Genomic DNA, 11,430 nt, shown 5'->3' with positions numbered 1-11,430 from the left:
GATAAAGAAAGAAAAAACGTAACACAGAAAAATAAATATGAAACATAAATATTTTTTTAAAAAAGAATAAATTTAAAAAAAAGGATAAGGATAAAAATAAATTTATATTAAAAATTAATTAATGTAAAATGAAGTACAAATAATGTATTCAAGAGATTTGAAATTTTAATTTAGGATACAATTCTTCTGTAAAAAAGGAGATGCTACTTAATTACTTTTTAAATATATAATAAAAGTAACTATAAACATGAAAATTTAAATATAATATCATAATTAATTATTTTTATGATTCATTATTTAATTTTGATATTGAAATTTATATCTTCAATTTGTATTATAAGCCTAAATCATCTGGTGTAAATTATTAAAATGTCATCGCAAATGGATATCGAAATCGATGTAATTGAGTCAGATAATGATGCTATTATTGAAATGGAAGGTACCATGGAAGAAAATGTTCCTGGTAACAATAATTTTCGATTTCATTAGAAAAATATTTTTAAATTAATATATAAACACAAGGTGACCACAAATTTAATTGTTTAAAATGTAGAAAAAATATATCCTCAAATAAATCTAGTAGCTATAACCTCAAAAAATACCTTAAGATAATTGCCATTTTCAAATTCTGATGGTATTATTATTTTGTAAGAATATTCATACCTAGAGTTTTAAAGAGATAGAAAAATATCTTAATAATTTTAGTATAGGGCTACATATAAAAAGACTAATTCAATTCAAACTAAATTGAATAATAATATTGCACATGCCAATATTTCCCAGAAAGTGGCTGATAAACTCATTTTCGATTTTATAATTGATACAGTTTAGCCAATGTCATTGGTTGATAATCCATCATTTACCATGATAATTAAAACTATCCCCTGATATAAATTTTTTTATCGTCAGACACTAATATTAAGATAGTAGATAACTTTGAAGTGATGAAAGATGCTCTATTCTATTATGCTAAAGATCAACGTGATAGGCTTGGTAAAGCTTAATAATCTAATACCAAACAAAGATACCTTAGTTAGAATCACAAAAACGACTCCCACTGATTTTTTTGAAATAAAGTACACTAATATATTAGAAAATCTCATAGAGGCGTTTTTTAAATCTAAAAATACTCAAATGAGTTGATAATTTTTCTTGTATTAAAATTATGTATATAAAATTAAATACTGCTTTTCGCTCAGGTGTTAGTGTTGAGAGAATTTGTATAAATAATATTTATTTCCCATTCTGAATTGTAAAGTTCAAAAGCTTAATCGTAATAAAAATAAACCATGCACAAAGGAACAACAACAAAGATTATACTAAACTAATAAAATTGTATAGTTAATTAGCCATAGCAATTTTAAAGTTTACGGTTAATAAGCCTTAGTCGTTTGTGGCTATAGATAAAAAGCTAAGATGGCTGAGTAAGACGACTATACTTATTAGGTACCTCTGCTTATAAAATTAATTTAATCATCCGATTGCATAGATGAAATTATTTAGGATGTACCTTTTTCAATGTCAAGCAACAAAATTAACTAAAGTATTGCTGTAAAATTTTAAAATTAGTCCAGGAAAAAAGTATCAACTGATTCTCATATAAAAAAAGGCATAATATGAATCTAATATTTTCTTCATTTGGAATATAAAATAAGCTAATTCCATTATAATAGTGCTCTAAAACCTTCAATGGTAGTTTTAAGTTAGAAATTGATAATAATGGGGGGGGGGGGGGGAGAGGAATAATATTTGGGATATAAAATTATCATTTACTTAGGGAGAGTATAGAAGTCGCTGTTAATGTAAATAATAAATTTAAAAAAGATATATTTCCCCAAAATATCAATTTTATTGAATAAAATAAAATAATATTATTATTATGCAATTTAATCTTCCTCGAACAATAAGCAATTCATTAAAGATAAAAAAAAAATTTTTAAATAAATAAAATCTTTTGTTTTCCTACCTTTACCTAATTATATGATTTTTTGTAATTTTTTTTAAATAAAATTTCCCTCATTATAAAGTAAAAAAAAACTTATGAATTATTGAATTCAACTAATACCATTTATTATAATAAAAATAATCAAATTTTCTTTCTTCCTTTAGTTTTTTCTACACTCTTTTACATTTATGGTATTTAAATCTATTGAATATAGCTAAAGAATGTGAAATATTTTTTGTAAAACCCTATATTAACTGACGTGAGTAGCACTTTAATTTATCTCGGGCAATGCTTGACTTAATATTTGTTTAGGCTAGACCGAGTCAGACATGATTTTGTTTTAAAATATTATTCAGTTTTTTTAAAAAATATCAATTTCATTGAAATATAAACATTTTGGTTTATCTTATTTTTGCATGGTTTCTTGCATTTTTATAATAGTTTTAAAATATTAAAGTTCACCACGCTAGGCTATTGCGCGTTATCTTTTTTTCTCAATAAAAACCAAAATTGTCGATGATTAGAAGTTAAATAAAAATAAAAATATCTTAAGATTTTTTTCGCATATTTTTATTGATTTTCATAGTGAAATATGCGAATTTATTAAATCTTCAAAAATTTTATTATTTATAAATAAGTTAGGTTAAGTTTTAAAATATTAAAACTTAATATAGAATTTGAGAGAGATATTAAAGGAAAATAATGGTTAATTATGCCATACATAACCATTCGTCTTTTATTTACCGAATCTCTTAAGAGTTAAAATTATTTTAAGGCCAAACTAGATGAGACCTATTTTACAGGTCTGATGTATAGTTCTAGTTCTTCTAGCAATTATGAAAGTATTCATATAGATGATTTAGTGATAACCAATTATCTCGAGTCAATTGGAATACCAAAATATAAAATGAATATCGAGGCCACGTTAGTTTTGAATTGTAAAATTATTTAAATTGAAAAAAATAGAATTACTCTGTGCACATATCTAGGTCAATCATAATAATTTTAAAAAAAAATTAGTAGAGGAGACAGAGAGATAGGTTGGCACAGAGGTTGGCTTACCCCTTCCAATTTTTTATATATTGGATTATTTTTGTTTTGTGTGAAATCTTCTTTAAATACAAACTATGTACCCTACCAATGTTCATATCAATGATAATAGAGTCTAGATTGGCAATTAATTAATTAAAAGCGTACATACATAGGAGCCAGCGGTAGCGCCATTTTGTGAACGTCTACTAATTGTCTTTTCGATCAATAAATTGATGCATATTAATGTCATTTATCGAAATACAGATCAAAAAATAGCCCTACTTTTGAATATATGTATATACACTTTTATATGTATTTAATGCACGAATCGCCAATCTAATTATATATATGGATTGGTACATGTATTAGACTGGTAGCGCCATTTTATTTGCATTTTTACTAATTACTTGTTGATCATTATATTATACATGCAAATCTCGGCGCTACAGCTGATACTTGTGTATGCATTGATTTAAATGCATTTAATACATGAATTGTCAATCTAATACTATATACGCGTCATTGGTTCATATATTCGATTGATTAATCCAAATTTAAAAAAAAAGATTATGGTACACTGCTGAATAAAAATTTATTCTGCATTTTTTTATCTAGCAAAAATTTATTTTATATAGATAAAATCCTTAAACTTTAAACTCTATCCTGAAAAAATTCGGAACTTAAATGCTTTATTCACCATACAAAGATCATTTAATAATAGTTGATGGGAAGGCAATGATTTGCCAGTCTAAGTGGCCATATTATATAACTCAAAATCTTATCTACTTAAGATTATAAATGATATCATCCTTTTATAATATTTAAAATATTTCTATAATTATAGGTTTTTAATATTTAGAAATAGCAAAAATTATTAATTTAAATGAACCAATTTGAATATCGATTCGGGTTAGGGTTAAAATAAAGATACTAAACATGCCACAAATATGAAAATATATTAGCTAAAAAAAGGTATATATGTGAATTTCTTTTAAAAGTCATTTAAAAATAACCTATCAGAGTTTGCTTTATCTTTAAAAAAATATAGCATGGTTATTCAACACCAAAAAAATGGGTTTCATTTAAATTATCTAGCTAAATAAACTATGATATAATTTTAATTTTATTAATGTTTGGGCTACTAATTCATATGAAGTTTTTAGATTAAAAGTAATCTTTTTTAACCCTCTTGAGCGAAAAATGACTACTTACAGTCTTCTCTACCTTCATTATTTTTTATCCGGTGTGTTAACTTAAAATATATACATTAGATACTTTCCATTGCACAAAATCTCAAAAATATAGTCAAGTGAGATCAAAACATATATTTTTCTATACGCATTTTATTTATCTTAGAATAACGTTGGTTTGTGAATAAGACACAAGAAGTTTTATTTTTTCTAAATATAATTAATTTTTGCTAATATTCAAAATCACTATTTTAGAAGGTACAGTAAGCGTTAATCATAGGCAATTTGATTCACATTTATATTGATTCACTCTAAAAATTTATATAATTTTTTTAAATAGTATATGCTAACTGTAGAGAAGAATAACATTCAATTATATTTCTATTTTATTTAAAAAAATGAAACATTGAACCTAAACTACTTTTCTTGATAAAGAATAACTTCCCATAAATATCCTTTCTAGAAATCGGGGAAAAATTAATAAAATTTATTAAGGTAAAGATTCTGAAATTGCATTTTAGTATTTTTCCTAAAGTGTTAAGTAATATGAAGAATTGATTCCACATTTTTTCAAAAGTTTGAATATGGAATTGCAACAACCTACCAGATATAGCAATTTTAAGGGTAAAACTATATCCCTTTTCCACCTTTTACTAATTGTTTTCTTGGAAAAAACACAAAATCAGATTTGTTAATCATTTTTTTTAAAAAAAATATATAATTTGTGAATAATTAATAAATTATATAAAAAGATTTATATAAGATAAAATTAATTAGAGCATAAATATGAGACAGAGTGATTTTTTGTTTTAAAAATGAATTAAATAAAAATGATTTTTTAAATAATTTGCAATCAAATTGTTTTTGGAAACTACATTGCGATATCTAGATTTAAGTCTAAAAATAAACTGTTGTCCTTAAATACTAATTATTCAGGTAAGGTTTAATTTTATTTACTATCCAATAAACAAATTGGAGTGTAGAATAGTAATCCATGCAAGTTATAAGTCTAATAAAAATTGATCATATTGGAAAATTTTTATAATTATAAATAAATTTATTGTGTCTCGAATTTTCGGTCAGGAGTATGGGTAGACTATTTAACTTAATATTTAGAGAGGTAGATTCTTAGAGCGGAGGCATGTATTTAATCAAAAATGAGTTTTAAATAGTAAATATTGGCTTAATTCAAGGATTAACATTTTTATATTAACTCATTTATATATTGTTCCACGAATCAAATGTATTGGGAGACCTGCAGGCTGGGCCGTATTTTAATTTTTTTAAATATATCCGAGCCTGGCCTAATTTTTTTTTTAAAATACCAGGGCTTAGCCAATTATTTTAAAACTGAATATTATAAATCGCCATTATTATCTATAAATTAAAAAAAATATAATTTATTTTAAAAAAATCTGGGTCGGGCCGTGAAAATGGTACCTTTTCAGGTCTCTGATATATATGTAAACCTTATTTACTATAAAAATAAAATATTTCTATATTTTGCAATTTTATTCATTATATATCCATATCACATCCCAGTTTTACATTATAACTTAATTTAGACAAATCATCTATTATGCGTTTTACTTCATTTATTTATATCTTAAGATAATTCGTAATTTCTTTCACACGGTTTATAATTACAAAGACAGAACTCATCTACAATTCCTGGATTTTAAACATTGTTAATAAAGAAAAATCCTTTATATTTTTTTTTAAATTTACAATAATGATTTGTTGTAAAAAATTTCCATATATTTGTAACCAGGATTGGGCAAGTTACTCTAAAAATGTAACGGTTATTGTTACCATTACTGAAGGAAAAATATAACGGTTACGATACTCTCGATACCATAAAAAAGGGTTAAGTCGCCGTTATCCAAAACATGTAACGATTAAAAAAGCTCTTTGTTACATTAAAAAAAAATTTAATCATTCATTTTGCTGCAAGTCTCAAAATAATAAAAGGAAGTATAAACACAAACTAGTTTATTTATATTTTTTAAACTAAATAAATCACAGATCTGCAGCCCTGGCCCTAAGCCCGGTCCGGATACACGGGGCGTGCCGTATTTTAATTTTTTTTAAATACCCGGGCTTGTTGGACCTAGTATTTTTTTAAAAAATACCCGGGCTAAGCCAACGCCGGGCTGGGTCGGGCCATGCAAATGGTACCTCTAGAGGTCTTTGAAATAAATATTATAACAATTAAGTATTATAATTTTAAGTATTTGATAAAAGAACTAATTTTTCAAATAGATCATCATTTAATCTTTTTCTATATTGGTCTATTACAAATTTGCAAAGAAATCAGGCCTACTACAGGACAGGAGGATAGTAAATTTGTATTATAACGAATAAAAATTTGATTATCGGATATTTTTGCAGTAACTTCAAATGATGGATCATGATTTTTTAGAGTCCAACTCTGTAAGTAAATGCAGAGATGTTGATATTAAATTCATTCGATTTTAATTTCTTCCTAATCTAATGTCTTCTATAATTTTGCTTTCTAAAAATTATGTCTTTAGTTTTTATCAATTTGAAGTGTAAATAAATGAATGCATGAATTTTAACAGTAACGGAAAACAAACGTTTACACAAAAAATGTAACGATTACAGAACTCGTTTTAGAAGATAAATTAAAGGAGCGTTATGTAACGTAACGCTACCTATAATGTAATGATATTTATAACTTCGTGCCCAACTCTATTCTTAGCAACTTTCTTATAAAATTATTTAATGTGTTTTTAATTTTATCAATAGGTTATTTTCATAGTAATCATAGCATGTTAAAAAATTTTATCAGAAAGTTGTTACAAATATATGAAGATGTTTTACAATATATATTATTACTATTATATAACAAGAATTTGTTTGGCAGCCATTTAATTAAGATAGTTGTGATTAATGCACCTAAGAAAAATCTTAGATATTCCACTGATATGATAAATGTCGTTTATTTAGCTTTTAATGGGTAATCTTTTTTAGTGTTGTTAATTAACAAAGCCTAAAAAAACTACCCGAAAATGAAATCAACCTACTAATATGATTTAGAATTTGATTTAAATAGTGAACGTTTTGAGTCAATACTTATTATAAAGAAATTGAAAAAAAAATATTTTTTTTAATTGAAATCGGGATAAGAAACAGACAAAATAATGTGAAAAAAGAAAGTAGATAAATATAAGAAAAAAAGGTAAAAGAAAGAATGCCATATTTTTGTCCTTATTTAAAAAAATATTTTTAATTTATGCATAAGTTATTTGATAAAATTGGATAAAATGAAATATTTATAAAAATTTATTAATTTATGTTATGTTATAAAAAAAATTAATTAATAATATCATAATATTATAAAGTATATAATGCTCAAGTTACAAAAAATTCTATAATTTTAAAACACAATAAAAATAATTGTGTTTAACTTAATTAATTTTCTTAAAAATATTATATTTATAAAAAAATTTAATTATACAAATTTTTTTTTAATCAAAAATAATTCTTTGGAGAAAGGAATATATAGAAATAGATTCTGCATTATAAATATAGAAGGTAAATTATAGAAAATTTAAAAAAATTAAAAATCATAATTTGAAATATAATTCATTCTTCCTTTAATACTGAACAACCGCTAAAAAATTTGAAAATCATTATTCAAAAGTGAATAAAATATTATATAATAGAAACTTTTTTTTACCGACAAATTAAGATAATTGTTCATAATATTTAATTCTTATTTATTCTAAAAGATGGTATATAAATTGTATATTTTCATGTATACTTTTAGAACAATGGTTAACTCCATAATAATATTTTAAGTAGTTTTTTTTTGTAAAAAAATATTTTTAAAACATTAAAAAAAATTTGGCATGATTTTTATTTCCATATAATAATTGTCAAGTTTTACATGTAATATATTAGCCTTTAATCTAACTTTATCAGTTAATTATTAGCCTTTATCCAATTTTATCCGTTGATTATTATTTTCCCTTGATTCGAGTTTGATTCTATTTTCTAATCAAACAAATGATTCATGTTATTAATATCTTTATCCATTCTTTAAAATAAATTGTAAAATATCTTGTCCTTGACATTTATACATAAATTAGATTTGATATGAAAAAATATCTTCCACAATCCAGCAATAATCGAAACCCAGCTAGCGATCATCCTAATAATGAAGGAACAATCAACACCAAAGTGAAAAGGCCTAATATTTTAGATCAGTGTCCTACATTAAACATATTCCATAAAAACTGCAAATCATATCAATCTACCAACGAAATTACAAATAATATTATGGATTTAGATACCGGTTCAATCTGCGATTCGAACTCATCTCGAGAAGCTCAATTTACCCAAAATCATTTTAAAACAACCAACCAAACAAATAATCCAAAAGAATCCATGATTTATGAAAAAAGAATTTTGACTGATTCGGAATACGCTAGAATCAAGTATAGTAAAAAGAATGAACTTTGCGATGATGATAAAACTGATAATAGCGGCAAATGCCATAATATACTCAAGTTCTCGATCATATTTGGAACTTTGTGTTTGGCCCTAGTAACGGCTTCTATGATATTTATCAGGCTCAACAAAATAGCTGGAAAAATGATCAAAATTAATAATGAGGAAGATTACACATTAACACCAGAAGGAAATATTATAAACAACAATTGGGCCATGTTTGATAGTTCTCAAGAATCGCTAAATTCAGATTTAAATCCTCTTGTAATAGCATCCACGCCACCAGTGGACTCCATTTTCAACATAGACGATAGTGATGATAGTAATTTTAATGAATATAATAAGAATCAAACTACAAAATTTTCCGAAACTAAAGTAGTAACTCGGCGAATAGGAGGGTTTTATAAGTTAGACGCCATGAAAAAGCTGATGCTAAAAGAAGAGGAGATATCTGAAATGATGAAAATATTATCTGCTCTTCAGGTTTAAATAACCCCCCTATTAATAATAAATATATATTTTAATATTACATTACTAATTTAAATGAAATTTAGTTAAGAAATTTAGTTAAGGTCACAGCAAATTTGGCTATAATTTATTTTATTTTCCAAAGAAATACGCCAAGAGTGAAAATTGGGTAAAGAAATATTTTAAATGCCAAGGCTGTAAAAAAGGTTAATTTCTTTACCCCGCATCTATTAAAAGAAGGGGAAAAATAAATTATCCCGAAAAAATAACCAAAATATAATATATATCGAATAAGAGTATATATAAGGAATTTATGGAATTTAACAGGCGTATATATTTTTTAATTTTGAAAGAATTGATTTTATTGGGTGTCAGTAAAGTAGTATACCTACGCATAATCTATGAATTTAGGACAATTTTATCATTAAATTTTAATCAATTTTAATTTAAATCGATTTTTCATAGATTTCTATATATTAGTTAAATTTAACCAAAAATTTTTTGTCAAAATTGTATAATATTTTTACATATATATTATATATAATTTATAAAAATTTATACGGTGGCTAAAAGTTTTTCGTGGTACCTATATTCAATAACTTTCAAATAAAACTTACAAAATTTTAACAAATTGGACGGCGTTGAAAATCTCTAAAATATGCTAAATTTTATTATCATTTTAACTTTTAAGACATAAAACATGAAGCATTATTTAGCAATAAATTTAGTAATATTTAAAAATTATTTCTATTGATTTGAGGGATATTAATATCATTAGTCAACGAATAGTTATAATAGCCTATCACTATCATTATTTATAGGCTGGACTTCCTAACGCTAAATTCGATCATAACAATAACCTGACATCTGCATTTCTTCATTCCTAATGGATATCTAAAAATATATATTTGATTACTCTATGCAAATGTTCGGAATTTGTCTTCAATACTTTATATAATTTTAAAGATAACATCGAAATCTTCACTTAACAAAAAAATATAAAAAACAGATCTCTGTATATTGATCCTTTACCTTTATGAATCCTTAAAGCTAATACTTAAATTGCAAGATATGATATTATTTTAACCATGCAATGCTTGATTTTTTCATGAGTTGCAATAATGTACGTGAGCTCATATCGCAAACAATACTGATTTTCCTTTATTATTTTCTATGCAATATCAGAGACCTGTAGAGGTACCATTTGCATGGCCTGGCCCAGATTTTTAAAAAAATTTTCCAGGCCCGATGTGAATTTTTTAAAAATATATTTTCATTAATTTTTATAGCTAATAATTGCGATCTAAAATATTTAGTTTTAAGGCCCGGCCCAGGTATTTTTAAAAATAATTTTTTTAAGCCCGGCTAGTCCGAATATTTTTTTTAAAAAAATTTTAGGCCCGCCTGCAGGTCTATGAAATATATAAAGAGCCGTATAAAATAATTACTAATTTTTCAATCTTTAAATTGTCATTTTCCAATTGGAAAATCCGTTATGAACTAAAACCTTAGATGTTTTCTCTCATAATTTGTAGATGGTAAAGTGATCTTCAGATCATTTTTACAATTGTAACAGTAAAATGCACATTTATATTTTTTACATGTTCTGTTGAAAGCCTTTGAAATAAAAAATATGGTATGTTTAAAAAAATATATGGTCGAATTGAAACAAGGAAAAGTAAGAGCACGGGAATATTATATATAAAATCGTTTATTAAGTGTTTGGAATAGAGAAATACAAATTAGGGGGCTAAACGCTCATAGAAATTTGCCGTGGCAGCTTATAAATATAATATAATAAACATATTTGTTTAAACTTCCAACAGTTTAAGCTAATAATGTATTCGAAGATAACCCTTCTAATAAAATCTATGAGGGCCAACACAAAAGTTCACCCCATTTTACAAAAATCCTGACCACACCTATAACCTGTAAATACTAATTACAACCAACCATTACTTGGTCTGTAAGTACTGATAATTGCATATACCTAGCTAGGATTTTGCTGAGATGGTGGGGGGGGGCACTATTTAGTTAGTTTTTTCCTCATAAATTTTATTGGAGATTTTTAAATCCACATATTGCAGACATTTGGCTATGCTGGATTTTTTAAAAATAATTTTGGTCGTTTTTTTTATAAATGGGCTTTTTTAATAGAAATTTTGAATTATAGTAATTATTTAAAAAATTATTAACTTTTACGTATTTGTCTTTTAAACAATTGTTTATTAGAATATATTGTTTGCATACATTATTGTGGGAAGGGGAGGGGGAGTGAGGATAGGAGAAATTATTATACGCTTAAAATTATATTTACGA

At 25.0% G+C, this 11,430-nt stretch overlaps 1 protein-coding gene across 2 annotated transcripts in view; it reads left to right on the top strand.

Annotated features, from left to right (window-relative positions):
* Positions 1–7,580: 7,580 nt before the first annotated feature.
* LOC135925679 (collagen alpha-1(IV) chain-like) overlaps positions 7,581–11,430 on the top strand; it is a 39,730-nt gene continuing 35,880 nt past the window's right edge. The window contains exons 1-2 of one of the 2 annotated variants that reach the window (XM_065461114.1): positions 7,581–7,725; positions 8,283–9,126. In XM_065461114.1, coding sequence (XP_065317186.1) covers positions 8,290–9,126 — 837 coding nt within the window. In that variant the 5' untranslated portion in view covers positions 7,581–7,725; positions 8,283–8,289. Of the gene's footprint in view, positions 7,726–8,154; positions 9,127–11,430 lie in introns of those variants that run through there. The other variant, XM_065461113.1, reaches the window with a different exon arrangement.

Source organism: Gordionus sp. m RMFG-2023, chromosome 3 (assembly GCF_954871325.1).
Source record: "Gordionus sp. m RMFG-2023 chromosome 3, tfGorSpeb1-WG-v2, whole genome shotgun sequence".
Taxonomy (NCBI): Eukaryota; Metazoa; Nematomorpha; class Gordioida; order Chordodea; family Parachordodidae; genus Gordionus; species Gordionus sp. m RMFG-2023.
Note: the sequence above shows the minus strand (reverse complement) of the source record. Positions and strands in the feature narration are given on the sequence as shown.